Below are 25726 nucleotides of genomic sequence, written 5' to 3' on the forward strand. Positions count from 1 at the left end.
CTGGAAAGTGTATATATAAATTTGTCTAGGTTCTGCAGATAGAGAAGGTCATAACTTTCATCAGCTTTTCAGAGTTGTCTGTGACCATGAAATAATTAAGGACCATTTCTCAAACAGAGGGTAAGAGGCATTCAGGGGTAGCATTGTGGGTATAGCAGGTGAAGCCGCCTTCTGCCATGAAAGTGTCCCGTACGGGCACTGGTTTGAGTCCCAGCTGCTCATGGCCTGGGGAAGCAGTGGAGGTTGGTCCAAATGCTTGAAACTGGATGAAGCTCCTTTCTGGCTTCTGGTTTCAGTCTGGCTCAGTTCCAGGCATTGTGGCCATTTGGGGAGTGAACCAGCAGATTGAAGATCTCTCCCACTGTCTCCCCCCCCCACCCCCGCCATAACTCTGCATTTTAAGTAAATAAACTTTTTTTTTTTTTTAAGAAAAAGAGGCATTCAGGTGATTAGAAAACCTCATTAAAAATATAAATATGATAATGTGCTTGCTTTGGCAGCACATATACTAAAATTGGAACGAAAAATATAATATGATGGCTCCTGAGTTATCAAGAAGTTCTTGAGATTTTCTTGTATACCTGGACGCGTATCTCTTCCTCCCAGATGCTCATACTCTCCCAGTCTATCCCTCTATAAACAACTGTCTTGGCATTAATATCTGATGAAATAACTTCAGTTTTCCAATACTAATGATTATTTAGGTCATATGAAACCAACTCATAATGGAAAAGTTGAGCTCAGAATTCATATAAATTGAATGAAATCTCAGTATTTCAACCAGGTTGATAAATGTACCCATGTACTGTGGTCCCTAAATGCCTATGAAATCCTGACATTATTTACAAATGTCTCAACCTTTATGCAACCAGATGTTGCTTTTTTAATTATTTTTCTACGGATTTTTTTCTACCAATTCTGGCCGGAAAGTTTTGAGAGTCAATGACTATTAAATATTGGAACGTGACATCTCCTTGATGAGCATACACCATGGTCTAGTACTAGGACAGACTAGTATAGTCACTCACCCCTTGCTAGTCTGACTCAAAACAGTAGAGATATAGTGCTGGTTTTCCTGATTAGTAACTTTCCAAAGGAAGAAACAATTTATAATTACTTATGAAAGTACCACCCAATGCCTTGTGATCTGTAAAGAGAGATACTCATCTGAATTTCTGCTTCCAATCTGTTCCTCAGTTCGAGCCCCATCCATCTTATTCTCCTGCTCAGCATAAATAAAATCCAGTCATCTACCATTGTAGATTCCAGGGGGTTCTCTTGGGTACCTGGAAAGGCTGTGCCATGTTCAACAGGATCATGAAAATGTTCCCTATGGAAAAACTCCCTACTGAAACCTCTGTCTTAATGAATTTTCTGACAAAATGTGAGCTAGATTTGTTCATGGGTTCTTGGGATAAGAGGTCCACCCTCTACAAACGTAGCTAATCTGTACCTTTTCCTTTAGGTGATTGCAGAAGAATTATCTGGCAATGATGACTACGTTGAACTTGCATTCAGTGCACGGAAATTGGATGACAAGGTAGTGTTTGGTATTAACGTTGTTGAAAGAAGTAATAAAGCTAGCACACACAATTTAATCAGATTCCCCCCGTAGCTATTTTTCCCTTTCAAACCACATTATTAAACCATCGAAGATTTCAGAGAGGTGTGCGGAGTAAGGCCTTCCCACATTGAGAAGCACTTAATGGGAAGGCAAGAGACTGGTTTAAAACAAGATGGTTTTATTACACTAAGACTTCATTTGTTTCCAAATGCCACAGGCCAGATGTGCAAAGGAAAATATGATTGAACTCATTTGTTAGGGGCACATAAAGGGGAAAGAGAAAATGGGAAAGGGAGGAAAATTAAGCAACTATATTTGCCACGTACAGAGTTAAGGGCTTTTCATGAATTACCACATTTAGTCATCTATACAACTCCCATGTAACAAGTATTATTAATGCTTTTGCAGATGAGGAAAGAGATTCTAAGATGAAGTAACTTGTCTAATATCACTGCAACTATTAGTCCAGGTCCTCTGATTATCTACTAAGACAAGCTTAAATATGCAATGCTTTTATTAGGAGAAATAGCTACAAAGGGAACATTAGGGAGAAGTCTGGAAAAGCCAACAGACCACCATGTGTGAAGAGAGGGCGTGAGGGGTGGTGGAAGTCCTCTGGAAAGCCACACCGTCTGAGGGGTGCTCAGCAAGGCAGTCAGGGAGTCCTGGAGCCACAATCAGTCATGGGGAAGTCCCGTGTCTCCCAGGAAAGGGCAGGTCTTAATGTTCCCTGTGTACTCCATCACTAGCTGGTATCAACCTGTAGGAAGCTTGGCCTGGGTGTAAATGCAGGAATGAATTTAAGAGCATGCATGCCAAGGCTGTTGGTCCGTTACACTCTCTGTAGTTAGAAGTCTGCAAGGCACATTGTCATGGCCACCATCCACTGTTAGTAAGTGGTATGGGAGGGACGTTATGGGGGGGAAGCCATTGTAATCCATAAGTTGTACTTTGGAAATTTATATTCATTAAATAACAGTTTGAAAGCAAAAAAAAAAATCAAAAAAAAAGTAAGTGGTAAAACTGCTAGTAAGTGTCAATGTAACTTCCATCTATAACTCTTTCTATTTTACCTTACAATTTCTGCCGAATCACAGGCTCTGTTTGGTGTCTACATACAGAAAAAGTTCTTCAGTCTCCATACCTTAAAAAGGGGGGTGGTGTCCTACCCAACTTCAGTTTATGACTTTGATGATTTCCTTCCAACAATATTCTGAGTTTAAAAAATCACATCAATAAATGTATTTGTGTAGGACTCTATTTTCCTAGAGTAAAACTAGAAATTTGGGTATTTGGGGATGCAACTTCACTTCTTCAATGACTAATGAGCATTAGGCTAAAATTGGGAAAGCTATGTCTCAAGCAACTGTTTAAGGTCTTGAGAAGTTTATATCCCTATATATTTCATTCACTCCTTATCTAGAAAAAAATATTGCCCATGGATGCATTAATTCATCTTTCTCACTCGTTTATTTGCTCATTTTTTCACTCATTTCTTATTCATGTATCAAACTTTGTTGGGTGTTTGTTATGTACAAGGTATTGCAGAAAGCACATTACAAAACAAAAAAAGATATTGCACTACAATACTCACTTTTCAGTACAAGCTGAGGCAAGGACCTCTGCTTAGTTATCTAGATTACTAAGGAGCCTGCACAAGACACAGATACATTATGAAGGCACTGGGATCTACAGTACTGGGGCAATGAAGCTCAGAGGTGGAATTCATCATTGAAGTGACATGTAAATTTAAGAACCAAACAATATAATAATGCGATAGCCATGTGAGATATGCTAAAGGATTCAGAGCATCCTGGTGAGGGTAATCCATTCTGCCTGGGGATACCCAGAAAGCCTTTATCCTTATGAGCAAATCACATTGTATTTCTTGATGTTATTGGTAGATTGTGTGAAACCTTTGTAAACTGTGACTTTTTGATGTTAGTGTGAGGTGGGTGCATTGCAGTTGATGTCCAAGAGAGTGAGCTTTTAGCCCTCACCTCTTTATGAATGTAATACTGCTTCTCTTCTATCATCTTCCCATGTTAAAGAACTCACAAAACCACAGCATCTTCCCTGGTACCATTATAAGCCATTGGGTCAGCCTGTAGCAGTTTTAAGCTACTCATTTAAAGTCTCATAATGATTTCTTCCCAATTGGTAGTCTCACAAGCACCTATACCTAACATATGTTCCAGTGCAGGGGGACATAGGGACTTGTTAGTGGACCATGCTGTAAGGTGTTTGGGCAGTTCTCCTTCCTTCAAATGAGCACTAGCTCACAGAACTGAAACAGCTCCCTGCAGTACTTACTGTGGTTCTATATGGTCATTCCAATCAGTGGCTGCACTGATCATCTAGGGCACTGGTCATCATTGAGCTTCATTGCCCAGCACTGTAGATCCCAGTGCCTTCATAATGTTATCTGTGTCTTGTGCAGGCTCTTTAGTAATCTAGATAACTAAGCAGAGGCCCTTGCCTCAGCTTGTACTGGAAAGTGAGTATTGTCAGATTAGGAAGAGTCGTAAGGTCAAAGAACAATATGATACCATGAAAATAATTTCTCACAAACTCTTCAGGAAGCCAAGGCACAGCATGGTTTCACCACTTACCCAGTGACACAACCCTTCAGCCAGCCAGGTTACAATCCACCTCAAAACCTAGCAACTTAAATTTTTTTGTCTTTTGTTTTTTTTTATTATTTTTATGTTTTTCTTTTATTTAATAAATATAAATTTCCAAAGTACAACTTTTGGATTACAGTGGCTTTTTCCCCCCATAACCTCACTCCCACCCACAAACCATCCTATCTCCTACTCCCTCTCCCATCCCATTCTTCATTAAGATTCATTTTTAATTATCTTTATACATAGAAGATCAACTTAGTATATACTAAATAAAGATTTCAACAGTTTGCACCCACAGACACACAAAGTACTGTTTGAATACTAGTTTTACCATTAATTCGCATAGTACAACACATTAAGGACAGAGATCCTACATGGGGAGTAGGTGCACAGTGACTCCCATTGTTTATTTAACAATTGACACTCTTACTTATGGCGTCAGTAATCACCCGAGGCTCTTGTCATGAGTTGCCAAGGCTATGGAAGCCTCTTGAGTTCACCAACTCCAACCTTATTTAGACAAGGCCATAATCAAAGTGGAAGTTCTCTCCTCCCTTCAGAGAAAGGTACTTCCTTCTTTGATGGCCCATTCTTTCAGCTGAGATCTCACTCACAGAGATCTTTCATTTAGGTCATTCTTGGCTTTCCATGCCTAAGAAACTCTCCTGGGCTTTTTAGCCAGATCTGAATGCCTTAAGGCATGATTCTGAGGCCAAAGTAGCAACTTAAATTGATAACTATTTTATTACACTGAATGATGTTGAGGGTCAGAAATTCAGTCAGGGCTCTACTGGGCAGGGCTTCTGCTCATTTTGATATTGATTGAAGTCACCTAGTGGTACTCAGCTGGTGGGTGAGCCTGTCTGGAGGCTCCATGCTATCTTTAGTTACATGCCTGAAACATGGGATGGTTCAAAGGCTGGACCCAGCTAACACAGTTAACCAGAGTTACTCTAGTGTTGTCACACCTCTTGTAGGGTGGCCGACTTCTCCCAGAAAGAGAACAGCAAGAAAACTGGGTAGAAACCCCATGGCCTTTCCAGATCTAGCCTTGGGAGTCATGTGTCATCGCTCCCGCTGCATTCTGTGGGTTCTGGTGAGGTGTGAGGCCAGCCCAGATCCTAGGAGAGGCAGTTAGATATCACATCTTGACGGGGGTGTGGCAAAGTCACATTGTAGAGAACCTTGCAGACAGTGAACCTTGTGGCAGCCATCTTTTTTTTTTTTTTTTTTTTTTTTTTTGACAGAGTGGACAGTGAGAGAGAGAGACACACACACAGAGAAAGGTCTTCCTTTTGCCATTGGTTCACCCTCCAATGGCTGCCGCAGCCAGCACACTGTGACTGGCACACCGCGCTGATCCGATGGCAGGAGCCAGGTACTTATCCTGGTCTCCCATGGGGTGCAGGGCCCAAGGACTTGGGCCATCCTCCACTGCACTTCCGGGCCACAGCAGAGGGCTGGCCTGGAAGAGGGGCAACCGGTACAGAATCCAGCGCCCCGACCAAGGCTAGAACCCGGTGTGCCGGCGCCGCAAGGCGGAGGATTAGCCTAGTGAGCTGCGGCGCCAGCTGGCAGCCATCTCTTAAAATGCAGTCTGCCACAATATTTTTGTGATAGAACCAGAATAAGATAGTAAAATTTTCTTGGACCATAGTTGGAAAAATACACCACAGAGTTTCTCCAAGAGGACCCATTTTCTGGCCTAAAGGCCACTAAAGTGTTAAAAATGTTATAGCTATCTGATTGTTAGCAGTTGAATTTTGAGTATATAGATATAATGGGATAAATAAAGCTCATAACTTTTTGATTGTGGTAATGAGCATAATGAAAGCAGCTGATGTCTACATACATTTAAGTTCTGCAGTATGAATGTGTGAGAACAATGTGCTGGGTCCAGTTCAGACAATAGTTACAGGATATCTGGAATTCCTTTCAGTAACTCGGGCAACCCCCAGGCGTCTATAGCCCTCAGCTGGGAAAGCTCCTCATCTCATCTAGCTGCCTTCTTTTACAGCTGAGAAAACCAAGACTCAGGGATATGAAGCAAATTACCTTGATAGAGACGCAGTCAGGTTTCCTGAGTGAAATCTGAATCTTCTTCAGCACAGAGTTAATAGATTAGTCTCAGATCATGGAAAAGTTGGTAGCATTTCCAAGTATTTCAGGCAAGTGAAGAGCCAGGGAGGAGGGAGGTGAGAGTATGGTGTAGGTCCACTGTCCTCAAAGTGTGGGCCAAGGTCCCAAGACCCTTTCAGCAGCATCCATGGCGTCAAAACTAAATTTGCAGTCATGCTAAGACGTTGTTTTCTTTCTTCATTCTCTGTCTTACACATGGACATTGGAATTCCAGAGGCTGTGTAATGCTCAGATTGCAACAGATTGAATATCAAGGCAGATGTGAGAAGCGTGCTGTCTCTTGTTAAGCTAGTCATCAAACCGATTTGCAAAACTGTAAAGCAATACCATTCTTCTCCCTATTTTTTTAAATTTGGGAAATATAATTACTTTCCATTAAAATATTATTTTTGCAAAAGAGGAACTAGGTTTATTTTTATCATTTTAAAAATCATCTAACAGGTGAATGTTTCTAAATTTTATTGGTTTCAAACTGTGATAAATGGTTGTAGATATAACTATATAAACAAAAGCTCTGTGGGGTCCCCATTACTTTTTTAAAAAAGATTTTATTTATTTATTTGAAAGACAGAGTTTCAGAGAGAGGTAGAGCCAGAAATAGAGGTCTTGCTACTGCTGGCAAGCTCCCCAAATGACTGAGCTGATCTGAAGCCAGGGGCAAGGAGCATCTTCTGGATTTCCCACGCGGGTTCAGGGGCCCAACCACTTGGGCCATCTTCCACTGCTTTCCAAGGCCATAGCAGAGAGCTGGATCGGACGTGGAGCAGGTCTCAAACCAGTGGCTGTATGGGATGCCGGCACTGCAGGCAGCTTTACCCACTTTGCCACAGTGCCATCCCAATCCCCTGGTTCTTTTTAAGACTGTAAAGTGTTCTGAGACCAGAAGTTGAAATCTGCCACTTGTCAGGTCTATTTGGGAGCACTAGGTTCTTCTGTGAACCACAGTGACAAGGAAATGCCCATTCCTTTTAAAACTTTTAGGATTGACATATAATAATTGTGTATATTTATGGCCTGCAGTGTTACCTTTCAATGCCTGCATTTCATGTGCAATGCTCAAATGAGTGATTAATTTATCCATCACCTAAAACATTTTCTTTTGTGGTGAAAACGATCAAAATCATCTGTTCTAACTTTTGACAGAAATAGTCATTTTAAACTTGCCTTTGCAATGCTGCCCAGCAAACCAAAAGCCACCCACCCGATGTGGACATCTAAAATGCTTGAGATTTGAGACGTGCCATCTCACTGTGGGAGCCAGAGGTCCAATTAGACACATGCATAATGTTCATCAACTCCAAAGAAGCCACCGAGAAGTCCAACTGGGAGAGGCACAGGTTTATCCTACTTACGGGAGTGACCAACGGTGGCCAGTGGGCCAGTGATCCACCAACCATGTCAGAGCTCAAGGAGTGAAATAGTAAACAAGTGTAGCTGGCACCCCTGGTCCAAGCAGCCAGGCGTGCTTCCATGTGCTCTGAGGTCTTCAGCTCTAGCTGAAGCTGTATTTCCTCACACTCACCCGCCCTACCCACCAGACTCTACTCAAGGTGTTTACCCTGGGAGTAGGGGCTGGGGACACACAGAGTGCTCCTTCTCATGGGGCAAGGACGGCGTTGTGAGCCTTCCCTGCGAGTGCTCTTCAGGGAGAGCAGTATACAAAGCAGATTAGGTTTGTGAGAAATAACTATTGATGTCATGTGAATGCTGTTCACTTCGAGAGAGGATTTCTAATGTCTCAAGAGCATTTGTTGCCTTAGCAGTTAGCTTGCAATTGGGAAGAGATATGCATATGATCTTCACCTTTGGAACATTCAGACTGACAAAATCTTCTCCCCCAGACCTGAGAAAGTGTTCACACTGGTGTGTTGGCTCCCACTGGTGGTGTCCCCATGCACAGTGGGAACCAGTATAGACTGCATTGTTAGAACTCCTGGGGTGCAAGTGGGATAGGGTGATGTGTAAGCAAACAAATCTGTCTCTAAAGTAGAGGTCGGCAAACTTTGCCTGCAAGAGGCCAGATGGTAAATATTTCAGCTTAGCAGGCCATATGGTCTCCGTCCCTATGCTCAGCTCTGTCTTTGAAGCATGAAAGCAGCCCCAGATATAATTGAGTGAGTGTGGCAGTGTTCCAATAAAACTTTATTCACAAAAACAGATCGTGGGCCAGATTTGGGCTCATGTGCATTGGTTTGGTGAGCCATGCTCTAAAGCAATGTGAAATGTTTCACTGTTGTGCTGTGATTTTACTCTGCTCAAGTGTATCTGCCTGAGAATGGTAATCCAGTCCGCATTAATGAGAGAAAAGTGTAATCACTGAACATCTACAATGTGCCACGTGTCAGAGTAACCTGTTATTTCTAAAATTCATAACTGTATTCCCAAAGGTGGGTATTTTGGTTTGCATTTTGCAGATGAAGGATAGTTAGGTTAAAATTTTGTCCAAAGTTACAAGACTAGTAAGCTATTGAGCCTGGGTATGACTCTGCATTTTTCAGTCCATTTTTTTTTTTTGGTTCGGTACTCTATTTTCAAGATCACTATCATGGATATGCACTACTTATTTTTTAATACAAACCTCAGCTGATGGCTTATCACTCCCTCTCTCTTAGCTAAATTTATTTCATATTGGTCTAAAAGGGCAGAGTAATATGATGTCCAGGATATGAAAGAAATTCACCATAGCAAAATTCAGCAAAATACCTCATTCATTTATCTTCATTGCACTGAACTGTCCCAGGGACCACCTTAATGCTGATGGTCAAGCAGAAAAGGCCAGACACTTCATATTAAAGTGATCATAGCACTAAGTCCACAGTTGTTATTTTAGAGACACAAATGTCTGAATGTGCCTTTGACATTTGATCTGCTTGTGAGTTGTTTTGTCTCCACGAATCAGATGCCTTCTTTTTTTTTTTTTTTTTATTTTTTGACAGGCAGAGTGGACAGTGAGAGAGAGAGACAGAGAGAGAAAGGTCTTCCTTTGCCGTTGGTTCACCCTCCAATGGCCGCCGCTGCAGCCGGCGCACCGCGCTGATCCGATGGCAGGAGCCAGGATCCAGGTGCTTTTCCTGGTCTCCCATGGGGTGCAGGGCCCAAGCACCTGGGCCATCCTCCACTGCACTCCCTGGCCATAGCAGAGAGCTGGCCTGGAAGAGGGGCAACCGGGACAGAATCCGGCGCCCCGACCGGGACTAGAACCCGGTGTGCCGGCGCCGCAAGGTGGAGGATTAGCCTATTGAGCCACGGCGCCGGCTCAGATGCCTTCTTAACCATAATCCTGTCTGATACTTGCATAGTTCACAAAGTGTCTTCACACATTCTTATTTATTTAAAAGGCAGAGCAACAGAGAGAGAGAGAGAGAGAGAGAAGAGAGAGAGAGAGAGAGAATCTCCCACCCATTGATTCACTACCCCTAATGACCACAATAGACAGGTCTGGGCCAGGCTGAAGCCAGGAGCTAGATTCTCCTTCTGTGTCTCCAACGTGGGTGGCAGGGGCCCAAGTATTTGGTCCATCATCCATCGCCTTTCCAGGCGCATTAACAGGAAGCTGAGTCAGAAGCAGAGCAGACAGCCCTCAAACCAGCATTCTGATTGGGATGCCGGCATTGAACGCTTACCTTGCTGGACCACAATATTGACCCCGTGTATTTTTTCTATTGCCAATAATCATAGCAGCCAACATATCATGAGTGCTTGCTACATGCCCGGCACTGAACTCAGCACTTCACTGAGTCAGCGCCTCTGATTCTGCCACACTGCAATGAGGCAAAAGATGATGTGCTTTCCATTTATGGGTGAGAAACTGGGAGTTGGACAATTAAACAACTTGCCCAAGATGATCCATTTTATATATGGCAGAGTTAGAATTCAAAAGCAATGCTGGGACCGGAGTTGTGGTGTAGTGAGTTAAGCCACTGCTTGGGATCCATATTGGGTGCCCGTTGGAGTCCCAGCTGCTCCACTTTCAATCCAGCAATCCAGTGGAAGATGGCCAAAGTGCCTAAATGGATAGATATCTCTCTGTCTCTGTTTCTGTCTCTGTTTCTCTTTCTCTTCTCCCTCCCTCCATCAAATCAATAAATAAATCTAAAAAAAAAAAAAAAAAGCAATGCTAAAGCCAGTGTGCTACATATTAGATTTTCAGTTCCTGAGACTTAGAGACGGAGCCTTATATTTTTTATACTCTAATTTATTGTATATGTCCTTTGAAAGAATGTGAAATAAAATAGAAAAAGCAGGTGCCAGCATTCCATATGGGCACTGATTCGAGTCCTGGCTGCTCCTGTTCTGATCCAGCTCTCTGCTGATGGCCTAGGAAAGCAATAGAAGATGCCCCAAGTGCTTGTACCCATGCAACCATGTGAGAGACCCAGAAGAAGCTCCTGACTCCTGGCTTTGGCCTGGCCCAGCCCTGGTCTTTACAGCCATTTTGGGAATGAACCAGCAGATAGAAGACCTTTCTCTCTGTCTTTCCCTCTCTCTCTCTGTGACACTATCTTTCAAATGAATAAATAAAATCTTTTAAAAAATAGAAAAAGCATTTCAATATGATACCAAGGGAAAAGAATAGGGTACTTAATTGCACACAAAGTGTAGTTACAGATATACTTTTTAAGAGTTAGAAAGAAAATAAAATTATATCTGGATTGTAGAAAAAGGTTTACTCAAATCCTACTGATTGTTGTGGAATTATAGGTAGGATTATTTTTTTCCTTCTTTCTATCTTTAGTGTTCAGTTTTACACATTTCCCATTTTAAAATAGAAGTAACAGTAATAAAAATGTTAGATTGTCAATAAGAAAGAAAAATGGTTACCAGGATTCTACCATTGTGTTCAGCAGTTGTTAACTATAATTTATAAACACATCTCCTGAGGGACCAGCACTCAGGGACAGTTGAATGAGGTCCATATTCCTTAGGAAAGGAAGGAGGCAGGAAGCTACAATCTTTTATGTTTTTGATTTAAGAAGGTACTTTGAAAGTTTGTCAAAAACATGTATTTTGGGGGCTGGCACTGTGGCTCACTTGGTTAATCCTCCACCTGTGGCGCCGGCATCCCATATGGGCACTGGTTCTAGTCCCGATTGCTCCTCTTCCAGCCCAGCTCTCTGTTGTGGCCCGGGAGGGCAGTGGAGGATGGCCCGCATGGGAGACCAGGAGGAAACTCCTGGCTCCTGGCTTCGGATTGGCACAGTACCAGCCGTGGCGGCCATTTGGGGAGTGAACCAATGGAAGAAAGACCTTTCTCTCTGTCTCTCTCTCTCACTGTCTGTAACTCTACCTGTCAAATAAAAAAAATAAAATAAAATAAAGGAAAGAAAACATGTGTTTTGACAAAACGGCTGGATATAAAAAATTATTGCAATGAAATAAGCATTTTAATTCCATTTTCCACAAACTTTTTTAAGTACTCTCATATTCAGATTTTTATTATTTTATTTAAAAAACTTTTGTATTTTTAAATGATACATGAAAATTGTACATACTTAAGGGGTACCATATGATGTTTTGCTATATGTGTACATTGTGTAATGTTCAAATCAGAGTAAAAATTTCTATCTCCTCAAATACAATTTCTTTATGGTGAAAATGCCCCCAAATCATTCTAGTTTAAAAAAATGATATTATCATTATATCTAGTCCCTCTACTGTTCATTAGAACAATAGAACTTCTATAACTTAGTAACTTGAATCAACATTTCCACTACCCTCTTCCAGCCTCTGTTAACCACTGTTAATTATATTCTCAAATTTAATAATTTTTTATTTTATTATTGTTATTTAGAATTGTATTTATTTTCATTTTATGTGAAAGGCAGAGAGAGAATCTTTCATGCCTTGGATTATTCCCCAATTGCCTACAACAACCAGGGCTGGGCCAGGCTGAAGCTGGGAGCCCTGTTTTCAATCCAGGTCCCCCACATGGGTGATAGGTACTCAAGTACTTGAGCCATCATCTTCTGCCTCTCAGGGTATGCAAAAACAGGAAGCTGGATTGGAAGAGAAATAGCTAGGACTGTACCAGGCACTCTGATTTTCAGCAGCAACTTAGCCACTGAGCTACATGCCTGCTCCAAGATAAACTTTTGTACTTGTCTTCCCATGCCTGGCTTATTTGCTTGACGTAATGACTTCGATTTGCTTCTGTGTTGTCAGAAATTGCAGGATTTTCTTTATCTAGAAGTTCCAATATTCTAATATGAATGTAGAAAGAGAAATTGATCTGAGAGAAAAATGTCTTGGTCAAATGCTTCAAGAGTTGGAATCAGTTGGAAGTGTGCCTGGGAGGAAAAATGGCCATTTTAAGGGACATACGAGGTTTGTAGGGTGAGTCTATGATGAAATCAGCCATTGTGAATTCTTGAGAAGGTGAAGGCTACAGTAATCTGCTACCTTCAGAAATAGAATGGTAAAGTGTATTCCAGACTCCAGGTGTGGTGGAGCATAGAGTTTGGTTTCTAGCAGGGTGGGAAGGAAGCCGTGGGGAAGAATGTCAGCCTCTAAGGTAGCCCCAAAGTGTCTAGGCCGACTTTCTTCCCTGCAGAGCTGATCAAAATGTTTTCGTGCTGGAAATATTGATGGTTCCCCACTGCCTCTTGCAACAAGATTTCCGGTGAGCCCTTGAAGCCCGTCCCATGATGGAGCTGACTTTGCCCACCTTGTCTGCAATGCCTTCCCTATGTGTTTTCAGGCTGTAGTCCAGTTAAACTACTTGGCATGATCCTCCGTATGTTTACTGTTTCACACGATCACTTGGGATGTGACCTAGAAATATCCTCCTCATGGCCAGCGCTGCGGCTCACTAGGCTGCCTGCCGCGCTGACACACCAGGTTCTAGTTCCGGTTGGGGCGCCGGATTCTGTCCCGAGTTGCTCCTCTTCCAGTCCAGCTCTCTGCTGTGGCCCAGGAGTGCAGTGGAGAATGGCCCAGGTCCTTGGGCCCTGCACCTGCATGGGAGACCAGAAGAAAGTACCTGGCTCCTGGCTTCAGATCGGTGCAGCTTGCGGGCCGCAATGCGCCGGCCGTAGCGGCCACTTGGGGAGTGAACCAATGGAAAAAGGGAGACCTTCCTCTCTGTGTGTATCTCTTTCTCACTGTCCACTCTGCCTGTCAAAAAAAAAAAAAAAAAGAAAAGAAAAGAAAAAGAAATACCCTCCTCATAACCATATTTTCCAGTCAAGTTTCATCAGCTGCCCCCTCCTCTCTGAAGACTGCTTGTACACTTATTCATTCATTCCTACTTAGTCCTGTCTTATGTTTTTGGTATACTTATGTTACCACCAGACTAAATGGTACTTTGCAGGGCTGGATTCTCTCTCTCTCCTTGTATGTTAAGCTAAATTGTAAAAGCTCTATGTTCAGCATATGTCTTGCATATATTTTGCAGAGCTGAAGATAAGGAAAGCTGGTAAAGTCATTGAGAGGGAAAATTTAGAAGTAGAGACTAGACAGTGCACAAAGGGAAGTGATATGTTTGACTTTTGCTTGCTAACAGTAAGAGAAGATGGTTTTTCAAGCAAATTTAGTTCTGCTTCACGATTAGTCTAGATTTCTGGGGGAAAAATCACCTAATGAAATACATAATAAGAATGTGCTCAGATAGATTCCAACCATATATCTAGGATTCATGACAGTTTCTTTTCTCCCTCCCTCCCTCCCTCCCTCCCTCTCTCCCTTCCTTCCCCTCTCTCCTTTTCTCTCTCTCTCTCTCTCTTTTTCTTTCTTTCTTTCATCCTGTGATCATTCATTTACTCATTCAGTAACTCTATGTACTACTAATAAAAATCTAGACACTATGGTAGATGCTGAGGAAATCAGTAATATAAAGTAAAATAAAGTTCCTTCTGTTTGAGGTTTTATTTCTAATGGAGTAAAAAAAAGTTTAAAAGAAGGATATAGACAGAATCAGTTACCAATAGAGCACCTGTTTTATGTCATTCCCTCCAATGAAAATACTAGACAAGATATAAGAGACATCTATGTGAGAGGCCTAAGACAGTTGAGATTTGAGGAACCAAGAAACTGGAGAGAAGAGAAACCCGGAGAGGTGGTTTAGATATACTATGCAGATTTTCCACTTAAGGTAATTCCTCAAATAGCATGAATAGAGAGGCTGGGAAGCCTAGCAGAAAATATTTACTAATAAGGAGAAAATAAAAAATAAAATGAAATTTTAAAAAAGGGAGGGTCAGCTAAGTGACCTGCCTGCAGCACCGGCATCCCATATGGACACTGGTTCATGTCCTAGCTGCTCTTCTTCTGATCCATTTCTCTGCTATGGACTGAGAAAGCAATGGAGAATGGCCCAAGTGCTTGGGCTCCTGCAGTCATGTGAGAGACTCAGAAGAAGCTCCTGGCTCCTGGCTCCTGGCTTCAGATTGAGGCCATTTGGGGAGCGAACCAGTGCATGGAAGACTTTCTCTCTCTCTCTCTCTAACTCTACTAACTCAAATAAATAAATTAAAATCTTTAAAAAAATAAAGAGAAAAATGATCAGAAAAATGATCAGAAGTTTTGGTGGCGATTTCATGGAATTGGATAACAAAACCTGAAAGAGCTACTAAGAAACTTAAGACTAAAGATTCATAGATGCTTCAGAGAAGAATAGTCAGCAGTCTGAATAACTTCTGCTCTCAATGCGTTCGTTAATTAATAACAGCATAGGAAGAAATGGAACAAGAACCTAGAGCCAAGAGACTGTGGAGACAGCCCTGAGAATTTAAAAAAAATTAAAATTGGCATTGACTCATAATCACTGAGGCTTTAAGCCAGAACTTTTTAAGAACTATACCCAAGGAAAACTATGAAATAAATGAAAACCTGGGTTTGGTTCTGTGACACAATGGATAAAACCACCACCTGCAGCACTGATATCCCATATGGGCACCAGTTCATGTCCCATCTGCTCCACTTCCACAGCTGCACCACTTCCAATCCAGTCCCTGCTAATGTGCCTGGGAAAGCAGTGGAAGCTGACCCAACTACTTGGGCCCCTGCACCAATATGGGAAACTGGAAGAAACTGCTGGCTCCTGGCTTTGGCCTGGCCCAGTCCTGGTCTTTATAGCCATTTGGGGAATGAACCAACAGATGAAAGATCTCTCTCTCTCGCTGTTTTACTCTGCCTCTGCCTCTCTGTAACTCTGCCTTTCAAATAACTAAATAAATCTTTTTTTAAAAAAAAAAAAGAAAAAATAAATAGTCAAGAACTTAAAAGACTTTTGAACAACCCCGACCTCTAAATAGCTCACTCTTGATTGGATTCAGGTGACTACTCCCATGCTACTAACTACTTATTAGAAGTTACTATTTAATAAAAAAATTACTAAGCACACCAAGAAGTAGAACCAAGAAACAGATAATAGAAACAGACCCACAGATGATTCAGATATTGTAGTCATCAGACTTAGGCTTTATAATAACTGTAATTAACTTTTTTAAGATAATATATTATTGCTTCTCAAATAATCGGCATTTGAAATGATTTTTTGAAGAATGCTTGAATCTCAACCAATTAAGTACTTACTTCACAAAGGCTTGGCATTCAGATGCAGCTCATTCTAGCTAAGGATGGAGCATGGGGATAAAGGACAAAGCAAGAAAAAAAAAATGGCAATATGCACCCATGCAGGGTAAGAAGAGAGTATGTGTAGAATTCAGGAAGATATTCATGGATAAATGACAAGCATGGCCTTTATTTCACATATGAAGATAGGAAATCATGGGGGTTGCATATTGATTAAATCTTCATGGTTGATGAGGACTAGATCTTGACTGGATTCAAGTGACTACCCAAATTCTAACTGCCTGCTAGAAGCCAAAGTCACATCCAAAACTTTTATGATTTTTCTTGCTCAAATTCTACTACTTAATAAAAATTTAACAAGCACACAAAGAGGCAAAGCCAAGGAAAAAATTCTAGAAACAGACCAACAGATGGTTCAATAGCAACTTAATACTATTTATGTATTTTAGGATTTCTTCAGCAAATCTGACCCATTTCTGGAAATTTTTCGCATGAATGATGATGCAACTCAGCAGCTTGTGCACCGAACTGAGGTAAGCAGAGTCGTATTCGACTATGCCATCTAATAACCTATGATGATAGATGGTCCTGTTGTGCGAAACTCCTTTTATTTCTTAATGTCTGTAGATAGGTACTCAGATCTGGAGTCTTCACTGTCTGATGAGGCCTGTCTTTTATAACTTACTTTTTTCTTTATATCTTCAATTTAGATGTTATAGGGTATAGCACCTCTTAACCCAATTTTCCATCATTGACTATCAATATAGATAGCCAGCAACTTATTAAAAAGATATGAATATTAGCTACCATTTAATGAGAATGGCTAAGTGTAAACCATCAAACTGATTTATATGCATATTTTATTTACTTCTCACAAGACTATTATTACAATAATTATTATTATTACCCTCATTTTATAGATGAAAGTGAACTTTAAGATTAAGTTACTTTCCTAGAACTCATGGTTAGAAGAAGGTAGAACTGAGGTTTGAATTGAGCTGGTTGTTATTTGAGAAGCCAATCTTGGCCGGCGCCGCAGCTCACTAAGCTAATCCTCCACCTTGCGGCGCCACACACCGGGTTCTAGTCCCGGTTGGGGCGCTGGATTCTGTCCCGGTTGCCCCTCTTCCAGGCCAGCTCTCTGCTGTGGCCCAGGAAGGCAGTGGTGGATGGCCCAAGTGCTTGGGCCCTGCACCCCATGGGAGACCAGGAGAAGTACCTGGCTCCTGCCATTGGATCAGCGAGGTGCGTCGGCCACAGCTCACTGGCCGCGGCGGCCATTGGAGGGTGAACCAATGGCAAAAGGAAGACCTTTCTGTCTGTCTCTCTCTCTCACTGTCCACTCTGCATGTCAAAAAAAAAAAAAAAAAAAAAAAAAACCTTAACCCTGGAATAAATTGAAGGATAGTCATATGATCATCCAGAGTAGCAAGTCCATCATGACTACCCAGTAGTCTTTTGAAACATGATGATCTCCTTGGTAAAATAAACTTCTTTTAGAGAGACACCTAAGTGATGTTCATTTGTGCTTTTGTTCAAGTCATTAAATAGACTTTAATCAGAAAGAAAGGAGGTAGTAGTATGTTGTTGGGCTTCTCTTCCAATGCCCTTCTCCCTTTAGGTCCTGACAGCATTCCTATTCCCATAATTAGCTCTTCTGGTAAACTCTCCTATTCCCCATAAATTACTAGAACTACCTTGCTTGGTCCAGTGCTAAAGCATTCCTGGGGTCTCACAGAAGTGTAATCAGAAACTTTTCCAGTGAATCAAGGAACATAACACCGATTTTTCCTCTTGCTTACTCAGTATACAACAAAAGAAATACCAGGCAATACTCTGCTCTTGGGAGAAATATGCATGCACATGTAGATGCTCACTCATATATACATACACAGATTTTAATATCAGGGAAAATTTCTAATTGAAATTTTGGTCTGCTGTTGAATTTTTCAGAACTATTATAATTAAACATCTTCACTTCTTAACATTTTCGTAAAAGGATGAGAAATTTAAATCGATCCAAACAATTTTATATAATTTTCCTTCTCACTGTCACTTTGATCATCCTTAGAGTATCAGAACAGAAGAAGTCACATGGGAGCATTATTTCTGTATTTTCATGCATTAAAATAAATTTAATAATGAGTCTATGATATAATAACTCATAATTATATCAAGAAACCAAATAGAAGTATTATAAAATAATTAAGTCATTTGGATAGAGGGTCACTTTCATTTTTAACTTTATTTGTGTGTTCTGTAGAGCAGTGGCTCTCAATCTTATGTATCAAAATCACCTAGAGGCCCACCTCCAGAATGTCTAACTTCATCTGGGTGAAGTTCCCAGGTGATGTAGCTCCTACTAGTCCAGGAACCTTTAGCCAAAAGCATACAGTACAATGCAAGGTACAGAGCACATACTGTGTATTTTGAACTCGACTGAATGGTTTAAACCATAGTGACAAGGAGACACTCGATACATATGGATTCTGGAGCAGGATTTAGCCAAATTCATGATTAGTGAGCTGATTAGGAAGATTTTTCTGTTGTACCTTTGGTGTGTAAATCTAAAGAGTTACCCTGTTGTTCCTTTCACCATAGCTGATTGAGATGATAATGAGATAGTAGAACTATATTCTTCAGGTTTTTTCTTCTAGAAACTTCTCCTCTGACTTACAATCCCATGTGACTCCAGGTCACTGATGACCAAAGACCAACCAGTTCTTTAACAGTAGAATTGTTCTCCCACACCCTCAGCTCTGCCAGGAATCTTTACCTCTGATGACTCCAAAAGAAAAGAATTTATGACATAGAATTACTAGTCCTACAGAACTTGAGTCCCTTGATCAATGGCTAGAGATAGACTGACCTCCTTAACTGCAGCCCTTTTGATATGAGTGGAATCACCCTCCATATTCACATACTGGACAATGTTTCTGTCATTATCCCTGGAACAGCAGCCATGCAAGTGACAATAGGTCATCTGCTTAGTGGGTAACTATGAAAGATTTACTATTTCAAGTTTTCATTATGACACCTGTTTCAGACATTTTCTTTTTCATAGCATCACAATAACTTCTCACACAGTTCTTATCTGAGATATGGGAATACTCGTCATCTCCTTCCCGCTCACTGCTTCCCTCCCTTGTTCCCAGGTTGTGATGAACAACTTAAGCCCAGCCTGGAAATCATTCAAAGTGTCGGTGAATTCCCTGTGCAGTGGAGATCCAGACCGCCGACTTAAGGTCAGAAATCTATGCCCAAGAAATGTAATTTTTTAAATGTAGTTGAGCGTCCTCTTTATCCTCATGCGAATGTTGGTATACTTAAAATTTCCTATGTCATTTACCCACCTCTTTCACCCTTTAGCATCTTGAAAGAAACAAGTGCCATTGCTTCCGTTGGAGCCTTTGAAGCTCATGTGATAGCCAAAAATAAAATCCTAATTGTGTTAAGCCAAGAGGCAAAATACATGGCTTTTCAGGCACAAGATTGCAGCACTAAGTTCAGTGTCTATCAAGAGTTAAATATTGCTGTATCAATTAGCTACTCTTGCTTAGCAGACTACCCCAAAATCCAGAAGCTTAAAACAGCAATCATTTATTTATCTTAAAAATCTATGAATTGGAAAACTGAGATGAATTGATCTGCAGGGTTCTTCTGGTGGTCTCACCTGTACTCCCACAGGAATTTGCAGACATCTACAAATGAGCAAGGTGGCGTTGCTTCTGCTGGACAGCTGGCCGTCATCTGGAATGAGTAGGCTGGTTAGGCCATTTAGCTCCCTTCACCTAGCAGACTGGCTTGGACTTACATACACAATAATCTTAGGGCTCCAACAAGGCAAGGGCCACAGCAGCAAGGCTTCACACAAGGTGCCCTCCTGTACAGTAGCAAGTCACATGGCTATTACAGGATTAAGGGGTGAGGAGTTAGGCTTCACCTCTTGGTGGAAGGAGCTGCAAGATATTGTGGCCATTTTTTTTTTCATCTGGCACAAACGCTTTTGAGCATCAAGGGAATGTAGAAAAGGTGGGAAGAGAGATACATTGTGATGGTTAGGAGTCGCCAAAGGAAGACAACAAGCCGAATGCCAAAAGCGACTCCAGGAGATACTCTCTGTAGTCTGTGTCTGGCAGTCTCTCTACCTTGGAAACAGAAGTTCCACACTGTCAGTGCCCCACAGTTGATTCCACCAGTTCAGGGTGGCTAAGTAACTCCCTGGAGACTGACTACTAATTGAAAGCCAATTGATTAATATCCAATGAGAAACCTGACTATCAAGCAGATTCAGCAGGTTTATCAGCTTCACCAGGGCATTTTATTCTGGGCAAATGACAAGAAACACAGTTGTCAGAGGTGACTGTGATAACCTGAAAGCAGGGTCAGGGATGCTGGCGTCCACCTGCACTACAGGAGTCGTGGTCCATTAGACCAATGAAAAGCATACGATGATCCTCCTGGGCACTTAACCCCTTTGGAAAGTGTTAGACGGGTACTGACGATGTTTGCCTTTGGAACTACGTTTCCCTAACTCCTTTTCCTACTCAGACCTTCATCTCTTGGGTACACTGCTTTTGATTTGCCAATGGTAACAGTCAGATTAAAATCTTATCTGTCCGTTAGTTTCAGCCTCTTCAAGGTGATAAGATATGTCTTTGCCTAACCCATGTGTGTTGATCTTGTGGAGTGTCCTTGAGAGATTCATACATGATATTTCTTATAAGAGCCAAAGGATTTCAAGCTTCAACCCCTACTGGCAACTCTTCTTTATGCCAAAGTTGCAATTATTAACCATTTGGGCTCTCAGGTAGCTGTTCCTGTGCAAGACAGCTGAGAGTTACAACTTCAAACGTGGGCAGTGCTTTGTGGTTTGCAGAGGAACAAGTAGCGGTATGAATGGATGGATGAAAGAGAGAGACAGAGAAAATAGGAGGCATGCATTTGATCTAGCATTTAAGATGTTAGTTTAAATGTCAGAGACCCATATACAAGTGCTTGGATTCAATACCCAGCTCTGGCTTCTGATTCCAGCTTCCTCCTAATGTGGACCCTAGGAGGCAGCAGTGATGGCACAAGTATTTGGGCTCCTTCCACCCACGTAGGAGACCAAACTGAGTTCCCTGTCTCACCAGCAGATCATTTGTTCTCTCCAGTCTGTTTCTTCATGGCTTTTTTTTGCTGCATATCCAGGTGTCTAGAACAGTACATTGTGCAGCCAGTACTCTGTAGCTGTTTCAAGAATTCGTGGATATAAGAGTGCAGGTGTTATGTGTGGGGAGCAACTCGGACTAGACTAAGTTACTGGAATTAAGACTTATTCTATGCATCTGCTCTCCCACAATATGGCGCTGGGAGAGGAGTAAACAGCTTCTAAGCAGCTGCCTCTCGCCAACTTGAGTGATGACCTGCAGGAGCTGATCCTGCTCCTGATTGGAGGAGAGCAGCATACTCGGCGTGTGGGTAGCAGAGTTGGGATTGGTGGAAGAGGACTATAAAGGAGGAGAGAGACAACATGCACCAGGAACATCTAAAGGGAACATCCGGATAACATCTGAGCAGCCCCCGAGAGAGCCGGCCGGCGGTGTGCCACTCCCCCACGGAAGTGGGGAAAGTGGCAGGGGGAACCGCCCCTCCACGGAGGTGGAGGGTCGGCAGCCAACCCGGGAAGGACCAGCAGCAAACCGGGGAAGGGCCGAGCAGACAAAAGAACAGCGCAGGGTCCTGTGTCGTTCCTCCGCGAATGGGGGAGCGACATTATGGAGGTCAGCAGCCTAAGGAAAGGGAAAGGAGGGCTCATCCACACCAGTGTGCCATCCTTTACTAGGCTGCAAAGCCAATATTGTTTCCCACCTGCTCACAATAAGCAGATACAGCTTTTCTGAAAGGTAGAGTAGGTTTCCTGTGTTGCCCTTTATATGCATTTAACATTTTGATACGAAGCCCGCTGTAAAATTCTCATCTGCCTTCTTCTCCAAAGTAGCCCCACAGCTCTGTCCACGTGTGCAACATTCTGCCCCACATCCCCTACAGCTGCCAACAAAAAAAAATCTTGGATCTTTTTTAAATTCTAATAATTCTAATTAAAAACAAGCAAATAATTGTCAATAAGTGAGATATGAATACAGACAGATTATGAATATGAATAAAGGCACAATATTTCATGGTATTAAGGAAGCATAGATAATATTCTCAGGTATAATCATTGTTTTGTGGTTATGTTTCTAGAAACATTCCTTATCTGTTAGTCATACCTATTGAAGTACGAAGGTCTTCACATAGTTTGTGAAAAAAAAAATTGGAATGTACAGTTTTGTAAAAAGAAACTCTGTACCATAGGTTTTACATATTATCAGAACTTTTAAAAATTTAACAGTTAGGTCTTTGTCCCAATGAAGCTTAATTCTTACTTATTCAAGACCCACACAAACAGCAAGTTCAGACCATCAAGTTTTTCTTTTGGATTTATTTTATTCTGTGTTCCTTCTTTATGGAATAAATAAAAATAATATTCAAATAACCATTTTCAAAACTTATTCTATCTATTTATTATGGAAAATTTAAAACATATACAAAAATGCAAAGATGTTATGATGGCTCCAAACCCATCACACAGCTTCTGCAGATATTAACTCATGGCCAATATGACCATCCATTCCCCCAATTACCCATTTTCCCACACTCTTTCCCCATTACTGGATCATTTTGAAGCAAATCCCAGACCAGGGCCAACTCATCCACTGAGCACAGTGCTGGGACCTGTGACACTTTTAGCAATAAATTAAAATGTTTAATTTCTTTTAAAATTGGAAGAAAAAATTTAGATTGAATAAAATGCTTTACTTTTTCTCATATCAGGAAACACTGACATTTTTAGGGCTATGAAAAGTCTATATGGTAGCAGGGACCATGAAAGGAAAAGTACTTGGTTCAGTGAAAATCATCATGTGGCCCAATATTAAACATAATACTATCTCACCTGAAAATACAAGCTAGTACAAAAAGTTCATGGAGGGGCCGGCACTGTGGCATAGCCCTGGCCTGAAGCACTGGCATCCCATATGGGCGCCAGTTCTAGTCCCAGCTGCTCCTCTTCCAATCCAGCTCTCTGCTATGGCCTGGGAAAGCAGTAAAAGATGGCCCAAGTACTTGGGCCCCTGCACCCACATGGGAAACCCAGAAGAAGCTCCTGGCTCCTGGCTTTGGTTGCAGCCATTTGGGGAGTGAACCAGCAGATGGAAGACCTCTCTTTCTGTCTCTACCTCTCTCCGTTGTAACTCTGTCTTTCAAATAAATAAAATAAATCTTAAAAAAAAAAGCTCATGGAAAAATCAAATTAGCAGATAAAATTTATGAGGGTTCAAAAATGTTGAAATCAGTGCATAGTTTTTTTTTTTTTTCAAAATATACACTTCCACAGCTATATGAAGACCTTCATACTTCAATAGGTATTGCTAACAAATAAGGAATCTATCTAGAAACATAACCACAAAACAATGATTATACCTGAGAATATTAACTATACTTCCTTAATAGCATGAAATATTCTGCCTTTATTCAAATTCATAACCTGTCTTTATTCATAACTCACTTATTGACAATTATTTTCTTGTTTTTAATTAGAACTTAAACAAGATCCAAACATTGCATTTGGTTGAGATGTCTGCAGCTTCCTTTCATCTCTGTTGGCCCTCTCTCCTTTTTTTTTCTCTGCACTTTCTTTGATGAAGAAATCAGGAATTTTTTTTTTGTCCATTGACATTTCTTCTATTCCATATCTCCTATAAACGGATAGTTGGGACTTGATCACCTCCAGGGTCTGTTTTCTTGCAAGAATGCCTCTGGTATTATTAAGAATGCATAGATTTTTTGGTACAGTTGAGGATTTCAATCTATTTCAGTTATTATTACTCCTTTGAAATCTTAAATTGTTCTGTATTTGATCAATGAAAACCCTTCAAGTTGGATCTTGAGTTCTTTTGACATAAGCTTAGTAGTGTTTAATAATTTCCTTGCTTTCTGAAATGAACTTCTGAAATTCATCATTGTGGACATTTTCTCCATAGCACAAATCTTTCTGTGGGTGTGCAGTCATATTTTATGTCTCTTGAAATCATTCAATAGTAAATCTGTAGGTCATAGAACTGTCAGATTCACTTGCTTCATTTTGTTTTTAATTTTTAGGACTTTTTTGTTCAAATCAAATTTTGCTTTATAATTATAGAAAATATTTACATGATTCTAAAGTAGAAACTACAAAATGAAGTATATTCAGCAAAGTTGGCTCCCATTCTTGTTACCTTCAGCCTTTCACTCCTTTCCCTTATAAGTAACATTCTGTGGTGTGTTCATACCCTCAGCAGCCCTTCCACTCCTGTATTCTGGTCTTTTTAAGGGTTTTTGTGGTTATTTTGTCTGTTTGTGCTTTCCACAACACCATGACATGCTAACTATCATCTGGTGTATATAAATTCTTTCAGAATAGCTTTAGGGTTATATTTAATTTTAGATTTTATGAAATTTCCTTTGATTTCAATGTAAATTAAAGTTCATAAAACCCTCATCAAAGTCATCTACTTCCAACTACACTGCAAGGTAGGTTCCATTACATTCATCTTCACAGATGAAGAAATGAAGACTGACAACCCATGTTGGATTGTGCCGCCTCTGTTTTGCTGTATTCTATCTATGAATCATCTTGTTTAGCATAACCCTCGATTCTTTCAATAAGGTTTTATTTGCCATTGTTTTAACATTTAAGAGATATAAGATTTGTTCTATATGTAACATATTTCATGAAGTCTGAGACACTATCAATTTAATGTACTGCTAAGAAAAATTTTCTCAATGAAACTATAGTACAGTGATGTCTTATCAAGGTGTGATTGATGAGAAGATGTGTGCCTTTTAGATTCTATGAAATATGGTATTAATGGTTTCCTTTGATTTTGTAAACACACTATTAGTACAGTTGAAGAGTATTCTAAAAGTTCATGAGAGGTGCATATTATGAAAGAGCTATGCATAGATTCAACATTTCTTGCACCAAAATAAACCTATCTTTTGATTTTATTTTCCATCAACTTTCTGAGAGATCCTTGTATTCCTTAGGAGTCAATGTTGGTGTACAGAGTAGATTCTTCTAGTGGGAGTCAGAGAGAAAGATGAGAGGGCCCCATCAGCAGGTACTTGTTAACACTCTAATAGTGCCCAAATATTTTGGGGAAATGTCACATTAGAACAATCTTGACAAGCACCATATGAGCACTGTAAGGCCATTTCATCACATATATTTTTATTATTTTTCAAAAAGATCATTTATTTCAAAGGTAGAGTTATAGGGAGGAAGAAGGAGAGACAGAGAGACATTTTATCTCCCCAAATGGCTGTACTAGCTGGGCTGGGCTAGGCCAAAGTCAGGAGCCTAGAACTCCATCCAGATCTCCCACATGGGTGGCAGAGGCCCAAACATTTAGACTTTCTTCTGCTGCTTTCCCAGATGCATTAGAAGAGAGCTGGATCAGAAGTGGGACAACTGGGGCTTGAACCAGTGCTCAGAAGAGATGCCCATGTCGTGGGTGGTAGCTTAACTAATTTTCACACTCCAGCCCCAATCATCATATATATTAAAGAACCATTATCTACCAATTCTCTACTGCCTAAACCACAGTAACTTGGTGATACTCCCTGTTAAAGAGCTGATGAGGCATCCTATGAGGATGGTGGAGGAAACAAGGTGATAGGGCCAGTTGTTCCAGGATCAACTTGACCCCATGCATGTGCATGAGAGGGGCCCCCAAGTCAAAGGAAAAGTGAGTAGGACATAGGAACCTGGGAACAGAAGGCCCAGATACACATCTGAAGC

The 25726-nt window shown here is 41.0% G+C and overlaps 1 protein-coding gene across 3 annotated transcripts in view; it reads left to right on the plus strand.

Moving 5' to 3' along the window:
- The window catches only part of CPNE4 (copine 4), a 531073-nt gene that overhangs the window by 367152 nt on the left and 138195 nt on the right, over positions 1-25726 (plus strand). For all 3 annotated transcript variants that reach the window (XM_051818460.3, XM_002722063.6, XM_070072817.2), the window contains exons 5-7: positions 1466-1540; positions 16311-16394; positions 19017-19106. In XM_051818460.3, coding sequence (XP_051674420.1) covers positions 1466-1540; positions 16311-16394; positions 19017-19106 — 249 coding nt within the window. The remainder of the gene's footprint in view (positions 1-1465; positions 1541-16310; positions 16395-19016; positions 19107-25726) is intronic.

This window comes from Oryctolagus cuniculus, chromosome 4, assembly GCF_051225735.1.
Source record: "Oryctolagus cuniculus isolate XC-2025 breed Fujian yellow rabbit chromosome 4, ASM5122573v1, whole genome shotgun sequence".
Classification (NCBI taxonomy): domain Eukaryota; kingdom Metazoa; phylum Chordata; class Mammalia; order Lagomorpha; family Leporidae; genus Oryctolagus; species Oryctolagus cuniculus.